At 41.9% G+C, this 27,069-nt stretch overlaps 1 protein-coding gene across 1 annotated transcript in view; it reads left to right on the top strand.

Annotated features, from left to right (window-relative positions):
* The window catches only part of INTS7 (integrator complex subunit 7), a 35,644-nt gene extending 26,311 nt beyond the window's left edge, over window positions 1-9,333 (top strand). The window contains exons 17-20 of the mRNA XM_084623039.1: window positions 1,978-2,110; window positions 4,777-4,875; window positions 6,670-6,855; window positions 7,854-9,333. Coding sequence (XP_084479165.1) covers window positions 1,978-2,110; window positions 4,777-4,875; window positions 6,670-6,855; window positions 7,854-8,147 — 712 coding nt within the window. The 3' untranslated portion in view covers window positions 8,148-9,333. The remainder of the gene's footprint in view (window positions 1-1,977; window positions 2,111-4,776; window positions 4,876-6,669; window positions 6,856-7,853) is intronic.
* The last annotated feature ends 17,736 nt before the right edge of the window (window positions 9,334-27,069 follow it).

Consider the following 27,069-nt stretch of genomic DNA (forward strand, 5'->3'; position numbering starts at 1 on the left):
CTGGTTTGCGGCGTTCGGGAGGGAGGGGGAGCCTGCACACCAAGTCCTCTTGCTTCCCTTCTCCCTCCTGAACACCACAAGCCAGCTGTTGCCATGGGCAGGATGCAGGGGAAGAGGGAGAGGGCGCTGATCCGCGGGGTCTGCTGGAGGGTGGGAGGCACTGGGGCGGGGGGCATAGGGGAGCTGGTAGCGGGGCTGCCAGCTGTGGACAAAGCAGGCAGCCAAATGACGTTATAGCAAAGCATTGCACAACTTTAAATGGAGCATGTTCTGTAATTGATCAGGGACATAAGTTTGAAACAACATTAAGGAAGAGGATGTTAAGTGGGGAGTTACTGTATCACAAACATTCTGGAGGTTTCCCACTCATGGCCCTGCCAGTCAATACCTTGCACTCAGTGCCCTCTTGGGTTCTTTCAGTCAATTACCAAACTTAGGTTGGCTCAGAATCCCACACACCCCTTCAAGGGGTTTGATTTATTACATTTGTCTACCATGGGTGACTGACTTTGTTAGTTGCCCAAGGTCACCCACATCTGGGTCCCTAGAAGAGGACTGGTCAGTTCTTTATCTTAGTTCGGGAGACACTATCCCAACCCTTCCTAAAGTTGAGGTTGTCCTTCAAATGGTTACTCCTTCAAAACAGGAATCCCCCAGTTCTCTTCCTTTGATCTGGGTCATGAGTTAATTAGCCCCCCGTCTCTCCTTAAACAGGAGTCCCCAGTTCTCCTCCTGGAATGGGGTATACATCAATGGAGCAGTCACTCTATCCCTCATTATGGCAGGACCCCCCTAGCTCTCCTCCTGGAGCTGGGTAATTCCAGCAGTTATTACCCCTCTCCTTAAACAGAAGTCCTCAGCTTTCCTCACTGGGGCTGGGATATAATTTAGGCAGCTGTAGGGCCTAGCCAGCTTCTCCCTCAACTGGCTCCTTTTTCCTCAGTTAATCCTCAGGCTAGGAGAATCCAGCAGGCAGACTTCTCTTGCTGGTGTCAGCCCTGCTATGAGGGAAAAGGCAGCATTTATGCTGGTCCCTGACTGCCAGCTCATCCCCAGTTGGCTTGGACAAGAGGGGAGCCGTGCCCAGCCCTCTCTACAAGGATCCTGGCCCTTAAAGAAACAGTGATGGAATTTTTTTTCCGAAGCACCATTTAGTGCCAGGACTGCTTCCTCTCTATCAATAACATCTAGGTCCTTTTTACACACTCATGCTCTCACTGTGAACCTTTCAAACCTTGACGGGCCAAGCCATGTGACAGGTTGGGCTGACCTCAAGAGGGCAGACCACCCTGGTACAGGTTATAGTGAATGAGATTTAGTGATATGACAATGTTGCAAAAAGGAAAATATGGACCTAATTCTGCATGTACACCTATGTAACTCCCGTTGCTGTCAGTGAAGTTGTGTATGTGCATTTGAGCACAGGATTGTGCCAAGTCCTGAGTGGCTTTTAACAGGACTGTTGCTTGAGGGTCAGGAATCAAAAGCAAGGTAATTATCCTGTACTAGCCTGCAGTGGTAGGGCCTCAGCTGGAGAACCTCCTCTGATTCCGGTCACTGCAAGACCTTGACAAAATGGAGAGTATTTGGGAAAAGCAATAAAAAATAATGCACAGTTTAAGAAATAAAACTTGTGAAGAAAAGCTAATAGAATTAGGGATGTTGGCTCTAGGAAAGGATAGAAAAAAGACCTATCTGTCTGTGCAAAATGATGGTATAAAGAGGGCGGGGTAAGACAAAGTCATGGACAAACTATGAGAAGGAAAACTTGGATTTAAATAGGAGGGATAGATTATAATTTAGTGTCAGAATAGCCAAGGAACAGAACAAGCTGTTTGAAAGAAATGAAATCTTCCTTGCTGAAGATACTTAAAGCTGGAATAAACAACAATCTTATTGGGACTTGTTTGAGGATGGGACTAGATGACCAGGATGGATGGAGTATATCGGGCACAACTAAAATAGCTTATTTTCTAGTTTCCAGGAGTACACCTTGAGTGGAGCTGCACATGTTGAGAGTGAATATGAAAGAAGAATGATGTCTGTATTTAATCATGTTTTGGAGGAAGTGGAATCACTGAACAGGAAATATGCTCCTGTCTCTTACTTGGCAAGTAGCAGCTACAGTATAAAGAGGTTTCTAAAACATTCTGCAACTCGTTTCCTTGGTGTTGAAGGATAGATGCTAAAGAATATGTTGATTCAGCCCTTCATTAGCATCATCTACAATTAGCATATGTGTTCTTCAATGAATAGGGAGTATCAGTGAGGATGATGATGCACTTGGAGCTATGAAATTAAATAAAATTAGCCTGAAGAACGAAGCAAAGTTGGAGGTAGCTCACATACTGACTAATAACGTTTTTCATGCTCCACTGTCATGTCTTCCACAGCACTAGTTACAGCATCTGTAACATTAATGGTCTGATAAGAATGGACAGAAGTCAGAAAATACAGAGACTGATATGATGCTACTGACGGGGGCGGGGAAGGGGAAGGGCACTCCAGTAAAAGTTAAAAAAGGAACGTCGTCATTAACACTACATATTCTGGCTTTTGTCAGTTTGTCATATCCTTTGTTACTAGTGCTGTAGTTGCTGTCATGCAGCAATCTTGTCTGTGGAATATGTGAAATGCTGCAGAGTCCTTGTGTCACAGCCCTCCAGCTTTGCTTCATTCCTCAGGCCAGTAGCATTTCTGCAGAGCACTTTCCAAGTGTAGTGTTTCTCTTATCAGTGTAGGTCATCGGAGAACACAATGTAAATTGTACTATATGTAAATACAAAACTGATAACATACTACTGTTTTCTTCACTATTGTACAGTACTAGTATTTCTTGTGTCTGGTAACATTACTGACCATGATAAAGCAGAAATGCCAATTATAGGAAACCATGTTTCATGCACAGTATTTTGCATCTACTTCTAGTTACTATTTAAACTGACATCGCTCACTTACTCTAAAGTGAACTACAAAACACAGCCAATGTAAACTTTGAAAGATTATTAGAATCTCTTGAGTATTCTACTAAGTCTGTCATCATGGAATCCCTTTTCTCTTGCTTTCCATCTCTTCAGTCTGTGTATAATCTATTAAAACAAACTGAACTCTTTCCTTGATTCTCCCATCATGCCAGATTTAGACCAGCGTAATTAATTTACTCCATTGGCATTACTCCTGACTTACGTGAGTGAGATGGGGGAATCATTTTTAAGCCAGGTATAAACATCAGTGTGCTAAATTCAGCCTTGTAAATGGGTGCAACTCCACTGACCTCCACGCTCTTACATTACAGCTGAAATAATGCTACATGTATTCCTTGTAGGTTCTTCTTGGCTATCTTGTTGCTCTGTTAGGTCAGGACATTCTGTGTTCTGCCCTTCCAGAAGAGAGCCCTGGTGATCTAGTGATCTCCTTCCATCTCTACTAGTAAATGGTTTCAGAGTAGCAGCCGTGTTAGACTGTATCCGTAAAAAGAAAAGGATTACTTGTGGCACCTTAGAGGCTAACAAATTTATTAGAGCATAAGCATTCATGAGCTACAGCTCACTTAATCAGATGCATACATCTGGAAAATACAGTGGGGAGATTTTATATACACAGAGAACATGAAACAATGGGTGTTACCGTACAGACTGTAACAAGAGTGACCAGGAAAGGTGAGCTATTCCCAGCAGGAGAGCGGGGGCGGGGGGAGAACCTTTTGTAGTGATAATCAAGATGGGTCATTTCTAGCACTTTACAAGAACAGTAGGAGGGGAAATAGTTTTACTTTGTGTAATGACACATCCACTCCCAGTCTTTATTCAAGCCTAAATTAATTGTATCCAGTTTGCAAATTAATTCCAGTTCAGCAGTCTCTCGTTGGAGTCTGTTTTTGAAGTTTTATTTGTTGAAGAATTGCCACTTTTAGATCTGTAATCAAGTGACCAAAGAGATTGAAGTGTTCTCAGACTAGTTTTTGAATGTTATAATTCTTGACATCTGATTTGTGTCCATTTGCTCTTTTACTTAGAGACTGTCCAGTTCGGCCAACGTACATGGCAGAGGGGCATTGCTGGCACATGATGGCATATATCACATTGGTAGATGCGCAGGTGAACAAGCCTCTGATAGGTTTCAGAGTAACAGCTGTGTTAGTCTGTATTCGCAGAAAGAAAAGGAGTACTTGTGGCACCTTAGAGACTAACCAATTTATTTGAGCATAAGCTTTCATGAGCTACAGCTCACTTCATCGGATGCATACTGTGGAAAGTGTAGAAGATCTTTTTATATACACACACACAGCATGAAAAAATACCTCTTCCCACCCCACTCTCCTGCTGGTAATAGCTTATCTAAAGTGACCACTCTCCTTACAATGTGTATGATAATCAAGGTGGGCCATTTCCAGCACAAATCCAGGGTTTAACAAGAACGTCTGGGGGGAGGGTGGGGGTAGGAAAAAACAAGGGAAATAGGCTTGAATAGAGACTGGGAGTGGCTAAGTCATTATGCAAGGTAACCTGTTTCCCCTTGTTTTTTCCTACCCCCGCCCCAGACGTTCTTGTTAAACCCTGGATTTGTGCTGGAAATGGCCCACCTTGATTATCATAAACATTGTAAGGAGAGCAAAAACACCTACAAGATCTCTATCAAGTGTTCTTACAACTACAATACCGAGTGGCAGCTTAGACAAGGCCTGTGAAATGACTGCAGTATTAGTGCTTGAAGTACATGCTTTTTCATATTGCTATAAAAATAATTTCATCTCATTTGCCTTGTCTCTGTTTACAGCACACAGCTTGCCTGTGCAATGCAGTCATCGCCTTGCTGAAAGTTCCCCTTTCGTTTCAAAGGTATTTTTTTCAGAAATTGCAGTCTACAAGTATTAAGGTAAGCAGTGCACAGATTGGATTTAGATTACAGTTCATGCATAAGAATCTTATGGGGAAATATAACAATCGTCCTAAAAAAGAAAAAGATATAGCTCTAGTGTTCATCATTCTAGAGTAAGGAAGCTGCCTGTCTATAGTAGCTCCTCCTAATCAAAATGTAGTGTCTCAACCTGGAAGCAAATTTGGGGGATTTGACGGCGTTTTCTAAAAGCAGATTTTAAAAAAAAAAAATTCTTCCAGACTATTTAAGTCACATAATTAAAACACTAGAAATTACTGAATTCTAATGGTTTTCCATTGTGACTCAACCAGCTTCAGTTTAAAAGAATGAAATGTGTGGTATTGTGGGAGGAGGAATATAACCAGCTGAGTTATGGTTTAATTATTTAGCTATCAAACAGGATCAGTAAGTGTTTTCCATAGTTATTTTTAAAACGATTTTATAACACATTCCTTTGATTTGGTTATGTACAGTAGTTAATAATTGCAAGTTAATAAGACTTGAGACAAAATTTTCAAAAGAATGTAAGTGTCTTAGGAGCAAGTCCAAATCCTACTTTTCAAGAATGATTTAGACCTTTAGGCACCAAGTCTCAGTGAGACTTAGTGTGGAAGGGGCAGATATTTAAAGGTATTTCTTTGCCTAAATACCTTTAAAAATGTGGCATTTGCAGCCTAAATCACTTCCCTTATTTTCTTTTGAAAATGTTACCCACCATCCATGTGTAACACATTCAAATGAAACACTGGTAGCCAGCCTCTTGCAACTTTCTTTGCTTTGTGGACTGTTGTGAGGAGGGTTTATATTGTAATTTCCCATCTCACTAATTGTTCTGAATTTCTATAACATGGTGTGTGTGTTTGAGATAAGTGGGCTTTTGTCAAGTTAGTACTGTGATATTTTGTAGCTCTTGGCCACTTCCGTCTGTTGCCTGAAGGAGGCAGGATTTTGCAATGCTATTGCAACGTGCATTAAAACCAACATGTGAGTTATCAATTTGCTTCAGGCACAAAATTTCAGGCCTCTTTGTTGTGCAAATAGCACTTGAGCCTAGGTCTATTTGGAATAATTTAAATGTATGTGTGTATATGAGATTATCTGAGTCCTAACCTTAAAGGCTCTTAACAAGCAATAGAATTAAACTTTGTAATTGTAGAGCCTTGAAGATAAAACCTCTCACCAACTTTCCTCAGTCTTGGACAAGGAAGGCCTGGCAATGCTCAACTCCTGAGGGAACACCTACTGTCACTCTGTAGCAACCTTCCTTGCTGATTCATAAGTGATGTTTACAGCCTTAGACTGGACAGCGTTGCCTCCTTCCTCAGCTGGCAGGACTAGAACAGCCAGGCATGATGTGGAGCCACTGAGGAGGGAAATGGAGGGGCGACTTGGAGCTTGGAGGATGCGCTTTTCCACTAGGGGAGGGAAATGCCCAATCTTAACAGTTGGACCTTTTAGGAACTATGAAGCAAAATAGACTCAGACTTTTAATCTGTTCTTTAGTTGTGGGTATTTAGAAGGCTGTTTAAGGAGTTCCTTTCACAGATGTGTACCTGATGCTACAGGTGCAAAGAACATGTCTGGTGTTCCCAAGGCCCTTTATTAATTCTCATGCTTTAGGAGACTCTTCTCTCTCCCTTTCTAGTTCTATATTTTCATCTGCTGCTTCCCCCTTCCAGTTTACAGGGAGCTGTTCCCTTCTACCTATGAATTGCACGTTTCTCCTGAGAAGAACTCATTTTTGAATCTCTCAAAGTCCGTAATCTCCACTCCTGACTTCCTATGTTTCAGCTCGCTCTGTCACCATCTCCACGGAACCCTGCGGAGCCCATTGCAGTACAAAACAATCAACAGCTAGCCTTAAAGGTGGAGGGAGTGGTTCAGCATGGCTCCAAACCAGGTCTCTTCCGCAAAATTCAGTCAGTCTGTCTAAACGTATCCTCAACACTGCAGAGCAAGTCTGGACAGGACTACAAGGTATGGGTAGTATAGAGCCATAATGTGCCCTATGGCTTTACTGACGAATAGCTGTCAAGAGCAGAACATAGTCTTGTATCACTTCTGTTGGTAGCAAGCATCCTTTCATCATGTTTCCCCTTCATTCTCAGCATTTCTTGTACTAAATGTGAATGCACATTTCTCGTTTGTATTTCTATACTAGTTTTAGTGCTCTTGAAAGGAAGACTTATAGCATTGGTTAGAGCGAGGCATAGTGCAGATAAGGAATGAGCTAGCTTCCTCATGCATTGCTGTCTGAGTTCCTCAGTCCATACCTGCTGCAAACTGACACTGGCCTTATGTGGGGCTCTCTGGAGCAGAAACTCCTCATTCTAACTGTTGGGGGAATTTGCTTCATATCGTGGAACTTCATTCCCTTCTGAATGTAGCCAGGTCACCTGAGGAGAAAGGCAAGAGTAGCTAATTCTCTAACAACTAGCCACACAAACATTTGAAATGCCTTTGTGTTAGGCATTGAGATTTCCTGTTGCCTACAGTAACTGACAATAGGAATGCAGTCTGCCCTAAATGAATAGTTAAATACAGTTATGTTAAATTCAGGTGAATAGTTCATCAAAGATCCACACTTCTGACGTGTACAAGCTTCGACGTGTGCAAGCTAGGCAATTTGTAATATTCAGTGAAAAGCCAACTGAAAAGTAGACCATTCTTCCTAGTGGTTTTAGAACTGTAATGTTTATCCTACTTAGATACTAATTTAAGATTTAGAGCTGCTTGAAAATAACTGATGTCAGCTACGTTGCCTCTATTGGTGGATGCAGTTTGCACCCATCAGCAGAGGATGGGTGAGGCCTGGCTCAAAATCAGGCCTCAGTTGATTTGGGAAAAGTGAGAACAGAGTTCTCGCTTGTCTTTCTGTATCGTACTATACAGAATGAGCAGTAGCTTGTCAGGATCTGAACATTCCCTTTAACAGGTTGTCTAGAATGACACTCTGACCCTTCGTGTATTCCCAGATCCCCATTGACAACATGACCAATGAGATGGAGCAGAGGGTGGAACCACACAACGATTATTTCAGCACTCAGTTTTTGTTGAACTTGGTGATTCTTGGCACCCATAACATCACAGTAGAGTCCTCTGTAAAAGACTTAAATGGTATTGTTTGGAAGACGGGGCCCAAAACCACCATTTTTGTTAAATCTCTTGAGGATCCCTACTCCCAACAGGTTCGCCTTCAACAACAGCAAGGACAGCCACCTTCGCAGCAACAACAGCAGCAGCAAAGAACAGCATACTCGCGTTTTTAGTCACCAAAAGTGCTGTTAATTTTTAGGGGGCTAGACTACAGGCATCTCACTTTGCTTGGATACAATGTCTTTTGGAGATATTTAAACTCTTTGGTGGTCCCACCAATTTCCTCCTCTGTTCTTAATGCCATTATTGTTGAACTTAAACTAGTCATGTGAACCACACTGTGGCTATGTCCACGGTACAAGCTCTATAAGGTTGTGATTCCCATCTTGTATACATACATTCACGCTAACTTGATAAGAGCTAGCATGAGAGTAAATAGTAGTGTAGCCATGGTAGCATGGTTTAACCATACCGAGTACAAACCCTCCTGAACACCATGGGTGTGTACTCAGGATGGCTTAGCATTACTGTGGCTACACTGCTATTTCTACTCGCGCTGCACCTATCCCTGCAAATATGTCTACACAAGCTGGGAATCGCACCCATTGGTCGTGTAGACAGCTTCAGTCCTGGTGTAAATAGGTACAACTTGGGTTAAGTCTGGAGTTCCATTTTTTTATACTAAGTCTACAATTTGTTCCCCCAGCTGTATGTTCTCCAGAACCAATGGCAGCAGCGCTTTATGAAATTACTCAGTAGGGGAGACTGAGTTGTGTGGATAGAACCTTTCTTGGTAACCTACCATATCAACTCTGCCATTTCCTGAGGAGCATACGTTCTGGTGTTTGGGCTCTCAGGCCACCTGCTAACAGCCTGGACAATTCAATACCAAACAAAACAGTGTTACATAAGGTGGGTGTCTTGTAATGTGAAGCTGTTGGCAAGACTGTCCGGACATCATACTGTGTGATTATAGTAGTAATTTTGGTATTTGTGAAGCTGAAGAATATTGTGGTACCATTTCAGCCAACAGCATTGTAATTAATGTGCACACAGACCTGTCTTTGCTCATTCTTTTGCCTCTGTATTCACTTGTCCTGAAGAGATGCCACCTGGAGAACAGAGAAATTACTTTTGAAGGGGAAGTGAAGTTTCAGTGATGGGAACAAATGATTGGTTCTTCCTCCTCAAACAGGAGGATAGAAATGGCTTTTTTGTTTCATCTTTATCTGCCTTTGCCAGGCTTTATTTACTTTTAATTTTTTTAAAAGAGGAAAGGTTAATTTGTAAATCTGTTTAATGTTTAACGTTTATAAGTAGGGGACTATTAAAAGCCAAAGCTCTGGTGCCTAGTCGGTATGATCTTTGACCATGTTAGTCATTTTAACAGGGATTTCTTGAAGGATTTCGCCATAAATAGCACTACTAGAAGTCTAATTTTACCACCTGCTCACAAATAGTTTTCATTCCTCCTTTGAAATGTGAAACCTTGAAGACTCTGGAAGGACTAAAATCCACTAATGCTTGCACCCTCAGAAAATAGATCATGTGGCATACACCTAATCTATCCCTATTGGGAAATCCCTGCTTAGTGCTCCAAAGGAAAGTTGGACCCTGCCAGGGTGCTGGGGAGAAGCTTCTTTTGGACTTCGCAGCCACTTTAATTCCTATGCATGGGAGCAGGAATTGATTTGTGAATTTCTAATACGGCTGTCACTCTGGTATTTAGGTGCCATCAGCTAGATGCTGTATGTGAACCTCACTCATTTAAATTTGTTTTTTTTTAATCTGGTAGCTGTAACATGGCATCTCTAATAGGAGCTTGAATGCAGTTGGTTTTTTTATTTCAATATCTGTCCAGATGGGCTTCACTCTAGAAGCTGGCTGGAGCCTCTCACCTTGCTTTTTGTATGTACAGAATGTCCTGTTTTTCAGCATTCACCTGCTCAGCATAGCTGGATGATGATGTGTAGGGGTCTTACCTCTTTTCCTCCTTAGGCAATAGCCTACTTTGCCGCCTCTTGACTTGTGACTCTCAAAGAAAGAAATTGGAAGCAAGCATGGGTGGGCTTCATCACCTTTGCGTATTGCTGTTCAGAATTAATTCCTGAGTGTTTTGAAAGAAGTTAAGGGGGATACAAGACACAAATGGGAGGAGTGTCACAAAAAATACCACCTTCCCAACAACAACAAAATAGAAATTAGGAAATCTGCCCTTTTGCTTATGGATTCTACTAGTAGTTCATTTGTAGGGGAGGGGGGAGTGGCTGACAGGCTGAGAACGGGTCTAGGCTTAACATTTTAAGTCAATGTCTATATCACTTCAGGTGTGAAAAATCCCCCCCCCCCCCCACTTGCTGTTGCTATGCTGTCCTTCCCCCAGTATAGATGCTGGTAGGTCTTAACTACTGCCATTCTGGGAGTAGTGGTCCTACGCTGACAGCAAAAACCCCTTCTATTGGTGTAGGCTGTGTCTACACTGTGGGGTTATGCCAGCACCATTGCTATGGTACCATTGCTGTTCCTGTAGTGTAGACATATCCTAGGTGAAAAGGAAATGGATTTTCTTGACGTGCAGAGTGGTACATCACATAGCAGGACATTATAAATATCAGCCTGGTTATTGAAAGAACATATCTAATGAGTGGAGAAATGAGGCAGAGGGCAGATGGCCTGGAAAGATGGTACTGTGTCTTTAAAGGTGATATCTAGGTATGTACATGGTCTCCTCACTGTAATATCCAAGTTCCTCACAAACATTAACTTATTCTCAGGACATGCCTGTGAGGTGAAGTATTCCACCCATTTTACAGATGGAGAACTGATCTCTGGAAAGAAATGACTCAGCTGTGGTCACATGAGAAGTCTGGCAGAGTTGGGAACTGAACTCTGATGTCCAAGTCCAGTGCCTTAACCTCAAGACCATCCTTTTTAATAGCTAGAGACTCCATATTAAATTCATTTATGGAACAGAGAGATGAACTAGGGGCTTGCTGCATCCACTCCATGCATGGAGCTGGTATTTCCAGTGCTTCCAGGAATAGGAAGGGTTTGGGGGGGGTGACCATCCTGATAGTGAAAATAACAAAAGAAAAGGTAAAAGGTTAAACTATTCAGCTCCTACTCTAGGGAATGAATATTGGTTCTTACCCTGTTATAAATTGACATAATATATGGATGAAAATGCATTGACTGCAACTTTACAAGACATGAAAGGAAATTGTGACAGTGGGGCTGTGATCTTTCTTAATTTGGAATTAATAAATGACAGGAAAGTTGGTTTGTCAAAATGTTTTTCACGCAATAAAACTAAACTTGAGGGTAGGCTAGGGAAACTCGCCCAATGCTAACATTGACCCAATTATGTTCATAGCAAAAAAAGCTTATGTCCCTCAAAGACAAGCTTGTTGATCTGATCGGACAATCCCTTACCTCCAAGCACTCTGATTTTGTCTCCAAGCAATGAGGCTGAAAGTGAAATTGTGTGTCTAACCTCAGTTTTGTTGTAAATGCCCCAGAATGGCAGTTTCACTCCATGCTGTATTTCAGGAAGCGTGTGTACGTGATTAGCCTCATGCATTCTTCCCAATGTGCCATGTGGCACATAAGTGGCTTCGGGGAGCCAGAACAGGGGAATGTAACAAATCAGTAGTCAAGGCAGGTGACAAGTCCTCTCATTTGTCTATCCGTGTCTGATGCCATGCTGATGAGAGCAGTATGGTTACAAGAAAACAGGATGCCAATTGCCATTTTCAGCCTGGGTAGATGTATGCTGCATTGTCAGTGCAGCGAGGACAGCAAAATACAGGCCAGCAGCTCATCCAGCAGTGAGTAAGTTACTCGGTTTTGCTTGCTCAGATCAACCAATTCTAGGGATTTTCAACATCTGCTTACATTGTAAGTTACAAGAAGAGCAGGCGGAAGTTACTGTACTCCTTAAACCTTAAAACCTGCTCAGTGTTAAACAATTTTGGGGGTGGGGGGTGGGAGCAGGTTGCTAGTTTTAGACTTCGTACTCAAGGGGGGCTTTTGTTTTTGTCCTTGTGTGGGGGAGATAGGGGAAAGAACCAGCTAAAACTAGAAATGGATTTGTGTAGAATGGCTGTTTGCTGTGCGAGTACCTGCATTTCTTTCTGACATGCTGAAGGAGTTTTTCACACTGATTAGTCAACAGGTGCACATGTGAAGAATAAGGATTTTTAGATGTAGACTGTCATAAGGCATATAAATTAGTCAATTTAATAGTCCCTTGTATTTCTGTAAGTCTTAATATACCATTATATTTGATACTTTATTATAATTAGATATGATACTTATGATATGATATGATACTTCATTATAATTAGAACCCTCACCCAAGGAGGTATGTACCCAAATGAACTAATATGATTTGAGTGAATAGTATTGTGTGTTAAGAAAATAAGCACAAGTTAGATTTTATGTATATATAGTTATAGCTTAAAGGAGACCTACGAATAGATTACTAAAAATTGCAACAGTTCTAGAATTATATGCTGAATGCCCAAAAGATGAGCACTAAAGTGAGCGTTCAGCAAATTGACTTGAAATGTAACCTTTGTATTCTTCAATGGTTAAATCCCATTACACATTATGCTTCATATCCCTCCTTACTAGTACTGTTTGGGATATCCAGCATATAATTATGCTGGATTTTTCAGTACCCTTACTTGTAGGTCACCTTTAAACCAACCAAAACCATTGTTAAGGCTGAAATAGCACCCTCAAATTGCATTCCCATGCCTGGGTATTGCAGCTGCAATTGGCCTTCAACAGGATAGCAAGCCTCCTAGCACAAGTCAACAGACTCAAGCTAAGGGAGCCCACCCTGCTCCCTAGCTTCAGAGTCCAAGCTCTAGCCCAAGCTGCAACTTCAGAGTGCTGTCTGTACAGCTAGAGCACTAGCATGAGACCCATTAGCCCAAGTCTGTTAGTCAAATCAGCGAGTGGGGAAAAACACGTGACTTAAGTGACCTGTCAGAACTAACCAGCCCAGCTCCAGTGACTAACATGAAAGTCTTTCAGACCTGTTCAAGAGGTAAAATAAATAAAAAATGTTCATTGGTTTCAAACAATAAATCTGAGTAAATTGCCATCTTATCACAGATGTTCCGTAACAGGCTACTTTAATTCAACTGTTGGTTGTTACTTATTCGTTCAGACTCTCCATGGAGTTACTGCAATGTGTTCTCGTTCCTATGCTGTCCCTTTTCTTCTACTGCACACTTCTAGAACGACCCCCCTCTGCCTGCATTTGCTGTCATGGACACAGGAAAGGTTGACATGATCATGCTCTGTTTCCAGTAACCGAAGTACATAACATTCCCTGACTAGTATATTCCTATTAATGTAAGTTGTCAAAGTTTGCGCTTATATGTTCTTAAGATTTGGACTAGTCTAATGGGAAGGTGAGAGACAGCAAAAGAGAGAGCATTCCAAGACCAGCAATTGGACACCTCAACCTGACAAACAGAGCCTCAGAGAGAGACGTATCTGTGTTTCTATTGTCAGCACACCATCATGTAAGAATCCATTTTTCATTCATCAGAGGGGCAGGATGTCATAGTGGTTAAAACATAGGACCGGGAGTCAGAGGATCTGTGTTTTGTTCTCAGCTCTCTGTCATGCTTTCCGACATTAAGCAAGACATTTAACTAATGTGAACCTCAGTTTTGCAATTTGTAAAATGAGAATACTACTTCTCCTCGCAGTGGTTTTGTGAGGCTGAATTCATTGTAAAGCACTTGGAGTGTCTCAGGTGCTATTAAGTGCAAAGTATTGTAAGCTCTTTGGGGCTGGCAGTGTTTGTACAGCACCTAGCACAGTGGGATCTTGGTCCGTGACTGGGCTCCTAAGTGCAGTAGTAATACAAATAATTATTAGAAGGGTGTTTCTGACACTGTTTTTATTACCTTTCTGCTGCTTTGAGTTAAATGCTGATAGAATGACTCAAATTTTAAAATAGCATTTTATTTAAACAAGTTGTCTTCTGTAGTTTTTGGTTAAATCCTTAAATTTAAGATTTGGAGGCTACATTATCCTGCCCTGAGCTAGGCCTTGTCATTGCTCTTGTGAAAGTAGTGTGTTAAATGGTGACTGTGTGCGCACAAAGTTTATTAAATTACTGACTCACCAATGAACAACTGACTGAGTCGGAGGGAGGGGGTAACTCATTTGGAAGTGTTGTTAAATGGGAACCAGCCCTGTAATATAAATAGACTGAGCCTCTCTCTGTGATGACAAGACTAAGAGGGTGAGAGCTCCCAGTGACATCTCCCTCCCTTTTCCATACCTTGCTGCTTCTCCTGGATCCTAGTGCCCTCCCCTCACATTTTTCCTTATTTACAGCTGACACCCACTGATGGTAATGCTGAGCAGCTGATTAGGATTTTTAGTCCTTAAGTTACTTCATAGCTACAGTAGAATATCCCTTCCCCAATTCATGTGAGCTCTCACCTAACCCCTCTTCTCTTCCCACCAACAAGGCTGAGCACAGATCCTTTAAATAGCTACTGCTGTGATCTGAAGCTTGTGAGATTCAAGGCCAATTCCTGCTGTTTCCATCACTGCTTCCTGTGGTTTTTAGGGGCTTATTGAAATCAGGCCTAGGAGGAAATCCCAATATTGCCAACCCCCTATCCATTCAGATAGCATTAGATAGTCTTAAACGTGAGATTTTTAAATAACTTCTTACAAATATATTTTCTTTCTGGCCTTCAAGTCTTCACATTTCCAACCTACCTTTCCAAACGTGAGGGCGAGAAACTTTTTTAAATGAAAATCATTTGAATCCAGGAGCTGTAGCTTTAAGTAAAAGACCAAATATTGTAAGATTTGTGACAAAATCACAGCAGTTGGCAATGCGGTGAATACTGTCTTGGCATGACAGACTTTCTGGGTTTCAACTGTGATTATGATAGCCATCCTGGGGATTAGCTCTGCCAGTTGGGGTGTCATCTTCAGGTGGTGCCTCTCCCATCTTCCTCTCACCCTGCAGACCTGCCTCTCTCCAGGAACCGCAACCTCCTCTTCGTGACTTGGCCCTCTGGCTGGGTCATCATCCATCTTTTCCCCTTTCAGGGTTACTCAAATTCCTTCTGTACAAACAGTCCCAGGCAGCCTTCTCCTGTGCTGCCCTGATGGTGCCACTTCATCAGTGGCCAATAGAGGAACCTGGGCCTGCCCTCTACTCTGGGTTTCAGTCCAGGGGCCCTCTGCTCAACAGTTCTGGGCTCTACCCTCTCAGCCCGCATTGCTCCTTCCCTGGACTGCTTCCTACTCTTCCTAGTCTCCCCCTTCTCTAGAAATATCAGCTGCCAACCCACTCCCTCTTCAAAGGGAGTGACTGCCCTGTCCCAGCAGCAACCCCTACCTGCAGCTTGTTACCTGGGTTTATAAAGGCTCTGCCAGATCCAGCCTTGGTGAGCCTGTTCCTAATCAATCAGTTCCTAGCTCCCTGGCTCTCCCAGGTGCGGCCTAGGGAATTAATTGGCCAGCCTGGCCACCTTAACCCCTTCCAGTCCTGTCAGGTGGACACCCCATCACACATGGATACAACCAGACAGCCACTTAGCCATGGCCTTTTGAGAAGAGCAGAAACTGTTATTGGAGTCAAATTAAAAAAGCTGGGTGGAGATATTAGTCTTCTGTCCACTCCAGTTAAGAGCTGTTGGACCTTTTGCCCAAGAAGCCTATAGTGAAGAGCATTGTGTGAGATATGCATTAGGGGGAATATGTTAGCTGGGCTGAGGAGAACAGACACTACAGTGGGAGCATTAGAAATATGTTGTGATGATTGGCTCATTAAGGAGGAACTCAGACTCCACCTTTTGGAAAGAATTCCGGTTGACTCCATAGCAGAAGTAATTATGGCTAGGAAAATGATCTGTCTAATAAATGTGATCTAACAGGTATTGAGACTAGAGGGAACAAAGGGTGACCTAGATTTCTTTGGCCTTTAAGAGGCTTGCTTCCACTTTACCCTCAAAGCGTTCATCATATTTTTCTGAAACCATGCAGAACATAGTTTGTCTTGGCCGTTTAACCAAGTTGAGCACTGGTTCAATTGCACCAATTACATATCCCTGTTTTGGGCAATAGGAAATTATCCTAGTGTATAGTAGGCCTTAAAGGTGGAGAGAAGGAGCTAGTTGTAGTGGAGAGCAGGAGCTGAAAGATACATTAGCCAGGGCTAGCAGACTGTCCAATAGCTTAGACTGAGGCAGAGGAACTTGACAGGAATCAAATGTCCAAGTAAAAGTTAAATTTTCCCTGTGTGGAGAATAAATGATATAAATTGTGTGCCTGCCTTGTGTCAGCACCTTGATGGCAAACTCTGTGATAGATTTCTAAGCTTGACTTCTGTTTCACTGTAACATTATTCGAAAACATGTACATAATTTATGCTAAATGTAGGTGTTAGGGGACTTATTCCTTCACCCACTTACTTCCCTGGTCCTTCTCGCATGAACAGAGAGCAACAATACCCGAAGTCCAAAGGTGCAAACAATTCGATGTTTATTGGGGTGAACTTCCAGCAAGCATGATTCCAGTTTCCTTCCTTAGTTTCCCCCTTCCCAGCTCTGACACTAGAGCCTTACACCTGTGCCCTTGTTCCCATTCGTGCCCTTAGCCAAACATGATTCCAATTTCCCCACCCCCATTCCCTGTTCCCATTTCCCCCACCGACACACCCACCCACTTCCTGATTGACTGCAGACTATATAGCAAAACTTGAGTTCTGCTTTGCTATACCTTAACTAATCATTTTCCTGAAATTTAACTAACCAATCCTAACATATTGTAACATGATTATGTAACCAATTATGTCCCACTACCTTAATTAGTTTACACCCAGCAAAATTAATTGTACAGCAGACAGGAACAATCGCAGAACCAGACAGAGATTATACAGACAAACAATAGCAAAGTGGAAGCTATAATGACAAAACAATACAGAAGTGAGGATTTCACATCCCAGCTATTGATAAGTGAGTTCTTGCCAGACAGGATGCTATCAAACTAAGTTTCCTTTTACATCTTCTAGGCACTTCCCTTTCTCTGGAGGTGATAGGCACTATCAGGACAGGATTGTATTCCTAACAGCCCAATAGCACCTTATTTCAATGTGACTAGTTTGGAATGTGAGGATGTGACCCATCGCTTCCCAGCTTATGGCTGCCTCTGCTGCTTATCCAAAGGCCTTAGCCTAAGAATAGGGCCTCAGACTGTGACAGTAAGAGAAGGACCTTACACCGGCAGACAGTGATTTTGATTCTTTCTTTTATACCTCTATAACTAGCCAAGTGGTAAGAATACACCTAAATTCTTCGAGTACAGGCCTTTACCGACAGGCCTGAATATCTATATCCTAACAGTAGGGGACCAGGAATGCCTCATTTATACCACTATGAAATATTAAAGCTTCCAAGCCACTTGAGTTCCAAACCAGGCATGCAGGACACAAGAATCAGATATGTTGAACTATGATACTGTGTTCGCAATCCTTACTGCATTGCAAAGAATGTAGAATCTTACCCAATTGAGAATAATAGTGTGATTATTTTAATATATGGGGTACAGAAGGCTATTATAGGGTGGCTGCCTCATTAGTTAAAGAAAATTGGATCAATACAAATTTTGCACTTCTATTGCATCTTTCACCCAATGACCTGAGAAACTTTTAAGGACTCACCTTATCCAGCAGGCAAGTACTGATCTGATGTAGGGGTGTCTGGGGAAACTGAGGAACCAACCAGACAGGTTAAGATACTTGCCTGATGTCAATGCTTAAAGTGGATTGGGTTGCAGCCGTGACTTGGAAGGGTTGTGGGGAAGGGGAAGAGGACTCAAAGTAGGTTGCTGGTGACTCGGCATGAAAATTCCATTTGAGTATGTTATCCCAGTGTTAATATTAGTTATCAACTAATGAAATCCCAACGCTAGGCAGTGACTTGACTCAGGACAATTTGATGGCCAACGTCCCAGTACCTGCAGTAAATACTTGCTGGCCAAGTTGATCTCTGGGTCAGTGATAGCCAGGAATAGAAACCAGAGTTAGTGATTCAGATTTCCTTGTTCCAGCGAATGGAAAACATATTCTCAACAAGTAGAAAACAAACATCAGGCCTAGGACTGAGCCTGCATCCTCTGGTTTACCAAGAGCATTTTGCTGAAAACCAAACTATGGAGAGAGACCTTGTAAGAAGACAGAGTATGAGAGGCAGAATGCCCTTCATCAGTATCATCTTGATTTGAAGAATGAACAAATGTATACATACTTTTATTGGTTTCAGAGTAACAGCCGTGTTAGTCTGTATAAGCAAAAAGAAAAGGAGTACTTGTGGCACCTTAGAGACTAACCAATTTATTTGAGCAGAAGCTTTCATGAGCTACAGCTCACTTCATCGGATGCATACTGTGGAAACTGCAGAAGACATTATATACACAGAGACCATGAAACAATACCTCCTCCCACCCCACTCTCCTGCTGGTAATAGCTTATCTAAAGCGATCATCAAGTTGGGCCATTTCCAGCACAAATCCAGGTTTTCTCACCCTCCACTCCCCTACACACAAACTCACTCTCCTGCTGGTAATAGCCCATCCAAAGTGACAACTCTCTTCACAATGTGCATGATAATCAAGGTGGGCCATTTCCTGCACAAATCCAGGTTCTCTCACCCCCCTCCAAAAACCACACACACAAACTCACTCTCCTGCTGGTAATAGCTCATCCAAACTGACCACTCTCCTTACAATGTGCATGATAATCAAGGTGGGCCATTTCCAGCACAAATCCAGGTTTTCTCACCCCACCCCCACCCCCACCAACTCACTCTCCTGCTGGTAATAGCTCATCCAAACTGACCACTCTCCTTACAATGTGTATGATCACATTGTAAGGAGAGTGGTCACTTTGGATGGGCTATTACCAGCAGGAGAGTGAGTTTGTGTGTAGGAGGCCGCAGGGTGAGAGAACCTGGATTTGTGCTGGAAATGGCCCAACTTGATTATCATACACATTGTAAGGAGAGTGATCACTTTAGATAAGCTATTACCAGCAGGAGAGTGGGGGTGGGAAGAGGTATTTTTTCATGCTTTGTGTGTATATAAAAAGATCTTCTACACTTTCCACAGTATGCATCCGATGAAGTGAGCTGTAGCTCACGAAAGCTTATGCTCAAATAAATTGGTTAGTCTTTAAGGTGCCACAAGTACTCCTTTTCTTTTTGCGTATACTTTTATTGCAGAAGTGTCTGGGTTTTTAATCTATATTGTTAGAATTCCTAAGATGGTAAATGTTTTTGAACATGGTTTTAAGTGAATAATGACCACAGCGTCATATTTACACCTTAGGTATCAGCAGTCAGACTTCTCCAGCACCAGGCCAGCCCCAAAAAACACAGGGGGAGGGGGGCAGATGTTCAAATGTGATCTCCAATTTTGTGTTAAAGTTCTGTTGGCCTGTCCTTGCACTTGCATAGGAATATGACTGTGCACAGAACTGAATGCATGCAGACGATTGTGTACGTGAAACTAAGCCAGATTGAGGTATTCATTGAAAATTTGACCCCATGCGTTTCGGCTCCTGTTTCCGACATAATGAAGTCGCTGGCAGATTGAGCTCAACTTACATATCCGTTAATACTAGATCTTTGTGCAGAAAGTTTTCAGTCTGAGAACTCTTTTCAGTTAATAGTTCATACTGTTCACCCTTATAATGCATGATGACAACATAAAACATGACTTTATTAATTTGCATGACCTTTGACGTGGGAAGCCTGCAGGATTTTCACAAACATTCAATTAACATTAAGCATGGATAGGAAGGATCACAATACACTTCTCCAGCCAACTTTTGAGTAGGAGGAAGAGGTCTAAGGATGGGGACAAACAGGTTTAATAGAATGAAAAGGTCAGATTTAATTTGAAGTTTTTCTGAACAGTAATATTGCAGAGAGAACAATGTCTAAACCTTTCAATAAAATAGAAACTGATGTTTGTGTTTTCTGTCTCTGTCTTATCTGAGCATTATTCGATTATGCACATCCCCCTGTGAAATAGCACAGGTGGATAGAGACCTGAGGCACAGCAAAATTAAGTCACTTGCCCAAGGTCACTCAGGCATTTTGTGGCAGAGCTGGGAGCAAACCTAGATCTCTTGAATCCTAATCCAATGCTTTATCACACAAAATCATGGGACAAGGAAACAAAGATTTTGGTGCCATAAAATGTGAAAACTAGAACAATGGGTGCTATAGGATTTTACTGGCACCCCCAGTTGACACTTTTTGTCTGTCTTTGTATTGCACTAATGCTAGCTTTTAGTAACTCTGTGCATTCATTTGAAGATACCTTCAAAGATTGGCAGTAGGGTTCCACCTCTATATGCAAGCTCAGCAGTTCCGCAACTGTGGTCTGTAGCCCATGGAGCACTTATTGGTTGGTCTGCTCAAAGAAGGCTGGACACATGGTGCTCCAGTTTCTTCAATTCAAAGAAGAGCCTGGTGGCTTGTAAAGCAGCTGGAAATGAGGAGAAGCCAATTTATCTGCTTCTGCCAGGGGTTACTGCTTTACAAGAGGAGAGGCATGACCTTGAGGGAAGAGAATGAGGCTGCTGTCCAGGGGCAGTATCCCCAGGGGAAGAGGGAATCAAGTAGTATGTCCAAGGGTAGAGGAGGAAAAAGGGACCAGACAGCAAAAGAATAAGGGGAGGAGAGGGGGAGAGAGCAAGAGAACTGATGAGAAGAGGAGTTGAAATGAAGAACAAAAGTGTGATTCCTTTCTTTGTAAAAGGACAAATATTTATTGCATTAAAGACAGCTAAATGACTATTAATTTCCTAGTATTACTATTGTTCAGTATAAACAATTGCTGAAGTCGCCACAGGGCTCTTTTGTGAATGGGAGGTGACATGGTCTCTGAGACAGGCTCTCTATTAAGTTGTCCACACAATATGAAAATGTTTGAGAACCCCTGGTAGACCGACCATTGTGCTAGCATCAACTGTGTTCTGATCCCTGCTGTGCTACTAACTCATCTGTGTTGCCTTGGGGTACTTAATCTTTGTGGGCTTGTTTTCAGTAGAACACTGTATATTGTTTGAATGTGATTGCGAAGAGTTGAGTTAGCTGACATGACACTGACCATAACCAACCACTCAGTGTAGACTGGGTCAAATAGTATTCAGTATTGTCAACTAATTGCATTTTAAACCTGGCTGGTATCAGGGACTGCTCTCATTTACACCCTGGCTGCTGCAGTGCCCAAGAGAGTTGCCTGCACTCTAGCCATTCACCGATGTTGTTGTTCTGCCCCTGGTCACAGCCCTACACTGGCAATGGTGTTTTGCTATCTCTTTGTCTCTCGGGAATCCCCCTTTCGTTGGGGGGATTGCCTAATGAGGGGAGAGTTTCTGGCTCTGGGATGCAGCCCAGAATTGGGACCTCTGCTTTTAAGATTTCATCCAAAATATCTACACCTAAAAATCAGTGTGTATGCCAATTATCTGTCCTTGAAGGAAGAAAAGCTGAGTCAGCTGTGAATTCAGGGAGCCTAGTTATTTCCAAATCTGATTCTTAGGCCACTCAGGTATTTTAATCATCACTAAATTCCAGTGGTGCCAAACCCTTCTAAAAATATCAAGGATATTGGGTTTCAGTGATCTCTGCCTTGTACTGATCATTTGCCTACACAGAGCAGAAAATATTTTCCAAGAGACGTTGCTATTGGTATGCATGTGTTTGCCCGAATATTAGAAGCCAAGGTCTTAGCAGGATTCAAAAGTGTAAATTTTTAACTGTGTGGGCAATTAACTATTGGAACAATTTCCCAGAGTATGTGTGATAAACTCAGAACCATGGTATAAAATATTAACTTGGGCAACATTTCTATTTTGACAGCTCCTGCAATTCAAAAACATCACATGGGGTAGAATATTAGCCCCACTGAAGACAATGGCAAAACTCCCATTGATTTTTTTTTAATAAGATCAGGATCATGCCCATAGTTTTAGTGTGCTAGGCAAGTGTAGTCCAGTGATATTGTTAATTTTACTCCGTACCTTTCCTGAAAAGATTCTTGGACAGTCCAGAGCATGTTTTATCACCAGCAACTGGATTAAAGCATTAATATGCACCACTATCCCTTAAGTCTAGGCAATTCATTTTGTATGGTGTTTTCTGTAGTCATCATTAGCCTGAATTTTGTGTCACTCTGATTTAACATCTTTTACTACTATTAGCCAAAATCTTGTGTAAGCAGAGTCAGAATGAGCTCTCCCCTGAGATCTGATGGTGAGCTGTGGAAGAGGACTTCAGGGGCTGATCTCATTTGCATGGGCACACCCACCCTGCCTAGCACAATGGAACTGCTTGCCCAAATGGTCACTTTGGCTGCTGTGGGATCCCCAGTCTCTTTGTTATTGGGGCAGGAGTAATAAAGTGGTGTTATCCTGGTTATGTGAATCAAGGACAGTAGAACTGTTCTTGGCATTTTATGACTGAGGGACTCACCCTCAAGTACATGGCACTCGCTAGGCAAGGGACATGGGTTCCAAACTCCAATGAATTGAGAGAGGTTGGGGACAGGTATTTGTACTTGGTTGTGTAGGTATTGACCCTGCTTTGACTCTTCTCGCCACTGTAGAATGACAGAGCTAATTTTGACTCCATTCGGAGTCTTGTTATATGCTGCAGAGCTGAAATCACTGAGAGCTGTGTTGGGGTGATGAAAACATATTGGTGAGCGGCTAGCCAGAATGGCTAGTGGAGAGGGGTGGCTGACGGTGAAGACTGTAGCAGAACCCCAGGGAGAAGCATGGCAATTGGCTGTTGACCTGAGCAGCAGAGCCTGTGAGGTGCCACCCAAACCTCCCCCACTTCCACCCAGGCTGGGAGGTAAACTCTGCAGATGGACTTCTGAACTCTGGGGCTGCACTGACCAAGGGCAGAAACTGTGGGTGGGGTGACTTTTTTGGGTTGCTGGACTCAAGAACCAAAGGGAAAAGGACATGACCCAATCTACTTGGGGGTGGGTCTTCTGTTGCTCATTGTTGGTTTTATGAATCCTGTTTGTGGTGTTTCCCCAACATAATGCCGCATTGTTTCCCTCCTTTATTAAAAGGCTTTTGCTACACTCAGACTCTGTGCTTGTGAGAAAGGAAGTATCGCCTCTTAGAGGCGCCCAGAGGTGGTGGTATGTAATTGTCCAAGGTCACTGGGTGGGGGCTTGAGTCGGTTTTGCATTGTGTTATTGAAAAGGAACCCCTAGATACTGAACCCAGCCCTTGTTGCTGCCAACTCTGACTGGCAGAAGGGTTACACTTGAGAATTCGGAGTATGAATAGATGGAAAGATTTGGTTTAAAAACCTTTCCTATTCTCTTTCGCTTCCATGAACAGAAAGTCTTGTTTGCCAAGCTTTCTATTTAAAAAAAAAAAAAAAAAGACAAGAATATGCCTATTTTATCGGTGAGGAGAAAGTCAAGGTGGCACTACTGCTGTGTATTGTCAAGTAAGTCTGTTTATTTTGCAATCATTTATTTTGTTTTTGTTTCCTCGTTTCATTTCAAAATGGCCTGATTTTTGTTCGTGCTCTTGCTAAGACTTTCTGTGTTATGAGATTTACTCTGATCAGATTGAGCCATCGTGTCCCTTGTGGTCTTGCTAGATTCATCCAGGCCATCAGGATTCTTTTTTTAGCCACTGTTAACAATAGTAACAGAGCTTTGATAAGTCTCTTACGAAGTTTTAATACATCAGTCATGTCAATGACACATAACTGTGATATTTGAGGTATGACCATTTCTAGCACGTCTTTAATGCACATACCCTGTCCAAAAGTTTTGTGTCTGTTCATATGACTGTCAAGCATGAAAATAGGAGGCGTCCTGTAATTTACATTTATTGCAAATGTTGTGTTTTTTGGCATATTCTGTGACATAACCCTGAAGAAATAAAACTCCTAGGAATTATAAAGTTCTGTTTGTAAATGCTTTACTATAAGAAATAGTATAAACATAATTTCAGATTTTTCCTTTTAAATTGCTGGACTATCACATACATGTTCATTCATAAATAGACATGGCAGTGTCGCTCATGACCAGTTTGCATTTTCCTTATCCTACAGCATACTGTGTGCAGTGAGTTCAGACATTCCAGAATTAAAAGAAGCAAGGACAGTTTGAACCATCTTAAAAACCCTTTTGGTGTTTTGATATATAATCTCTATGCTCTATCCACATGGCAATGTGCAATTGCAACTAGAAGTTTTGCTAAGACTCCGAAAAGCTGTCACTTAAGGATATGTGCTCTCATGGCTTGCATTTTACAAAGTGAGGCAGATTGCAACACAACCTTCCTCAAAATCCTGTGTGTGCCCATCCCCCTGGGGAGCCTGCCATTCCAACTTTCAACACAGATAGGTCTGCAAACTCAGAAGAGGTAAGTGTGAACTGAGATGTGGGAGGAGTCAAGGCAAGCCAAAGTGCGATGTATGCTGTACTGGCAAAACAACTTACGTTGCCCTGGTTTCTGTAGTCAGATAAGGCTGCTCATAGGAGGAAGAGTGGATCTCTGAACCTTTCACAACTCTCTCTCTCTCTCTCTCTCTCTCTCAAATCTCTTCAGCTGACTTTTCTAGCCTCATCTGTTGCTGGTTGCATACTGTAAGCATGTTTTGGTCATGGCAAGTTGGCATGATATGTATGTAAAGATGCAGCTCATATTTGTAGTCAGATTTTTATGGATCCCATCCCATTTCTAGACCTTTTACTCCAAAAGGAAGCAAACTTCCTCTACTATCAAGGTCTGTCTAGTCCTGTGTAACTGAAAGAGATTACAGATTAACCAATGCCAGTGGCAAAGATCTAACCCAACTCTTTCCAGAAATACCTGTTAGCAATGGCTGCTTTAATACAAACCTTACCAGTGTCAAAATTAGCAGAGAAACAAAAACTAGTCTTTCACCCATAAAGTGATGACAGAGGGATTGCACAGGGCATAGATGAGGCTGAAACATGCAAATTACTACTGCTGCTTTTCAGGCTACATTCTTTATTTAATGCATGAGCAAGCTGCAACTTGTTCTACAGAACTTTATAACTAACTCAGGGTATAGGCATGTGTTGATTATTAACTACCTTTGTTTTGGTAACCATTTAAAAATGTATTGTGTGCTAAACATCTGATGTGGGCCTACCAAACCCCACTGAAGTCAATGGGAGTCCTTCTGTTGACTTCTGTGGACTTTGGATCAGGCCTCTGGTCCCAATCCTTCAATCAGATCAGCATTAGTAGACCTTTGCACCTTGCACAGAGTTCTGCTGATGTTATTTAAGTTCCGCACAGGTGCAAATATCATAGAATCATAGCCTCCTCTTTCAAATGTGGATCTGGTTGCTGGCAGAGTGACAGCTTAATTTCTCTCGATTCCTTTAATGTTGTTTTTCCAGCAATTATCTAAATATAGGATTTTTATTATTTATGTATATTATTCTAAGAAGGGGAAAGAGACTAGAGTATTGGTGAGAGCTGCTCACTTTTTAACTAACCATTATTTAGGGGGTGAAGTGTGGAGAGCACATTTCTTAATAACAGAAATAAATATTTAGTGTTATGTTTGCAAATTGCTATAAAACTATGATTTGATGTTGATACGAGCTTGTCAAAAATAAGTTAGACTAACTGGCTAAATATTGACTTTAAATGAACCTGGAATGGGTGAACTGGTTGGGAGAAAATTAATGCTTGGCAGTATCCTAGTATCTTCCATTGGAGGAGCTCAAACCATGTGATTTTTGTTAATGAAGACCGCAGCCCACCTGTGAAGTGGGTAATTTTACCATTGGGAAGACTGAGGCACAGAGAGATTAATTCATACACTCAGTAGCAAACAAATTTGCAGTATGAGGGACAGGCCCACCAAAATCAGGCAAACCCAATGTAAACTGTTTAGCAACATCCCCCACCCCAAAGAGAATCTCCCAGAGCTACTGCCTCCACTCTGCTTGTTCTGTGGATAAATAGGGGACTCCAGTCTCCTCTACAGTCAGTCCCTTACCTCTCACTAGCCACAATGAATTTGTTTTACAAATGACTAATTGCAAAAGAGCACAATAATCAATAAGTAGTAAATTTAGAGGAATTCCATAGATGTAGGGAAACCTCACAACAACACCTCACTCATACCGTACTTTATGCAAATGAGTATTATAGGCTTCATGAAAGCCTTGCAAAATGAAGCATCTTGTATATAGCGAGACTGTCATATTGTAACTTGCAGTTGCCTGTGAAGAGATGACTAAACTAAACAAGCTAGCAATTATTTGGTTATGCAATTTGATATAAAAATAGCATGTAAAGGTTCAGTAAATTAGAAATGGCAAGTTATACTGATGCACTTTGTAAAAAGTAACAGTTCAGATTCTGATCTCAGGGACAGGCTAATACTGATGTAACTGAGATGAGAAGCTGGCCTTTTGTTATAATCTCATTATTCTACCTATTGTTTTGGGAAATGCTGTACAGCATAAACACACACTGCAATGTCATAACCATTTTAATGCATCCATAACTGACTATCTGGTTGCATTGTGGTGCATTCTTTATCCACCTCTAATAATAGTCTATAGTAAAGCTTGTGATTGGTAGTTTCAATGAGAAATTAAAACCTGTAAAACATCAAAATAATTCAGTGCTTACTAGTAAGAGTTTTACCGTGAACATTTCTCTGTAAATGGTAGCCTAGAACAAAGAAACATCATTTAACTTGCATGTGTTTAACAAGGCTGAAATGTCTACTGAGTTGGCCAAGGCAAAATGTTTTAAATTTTACTCCTCTAAATGGAGGGCCATCATTTTTTAGCCTTTCTCCTCTTCTTGGTTACATTAACTTGTACTAGCAAAGTTGTTCCTGTAAAAGGTAACTTATCAAATCTTTATATCAGTTACAGAATATGTAGTGAAAACAGGAGACCATATGACTGATAGATCAGCTCAATTGCCAGAGGAGCTTTTGGAGAATTGGATATCTTTCTATATGAGACATCTGTGTATCTTGGTGCCACAGACGGGAT

This window comes from Lepidochelys olivacea (assembly GCF_965140295.1).
Source record: "Lepidochelys olivacea isolate rLepOli2 genome assembly, chromosome: 3".
NCBI classification, from domain to species: Eukaryota; Metazoa; Chordata; order Testudines; family Cheloniidae; genus Lepidochelys; species Lepidochelys olivacea.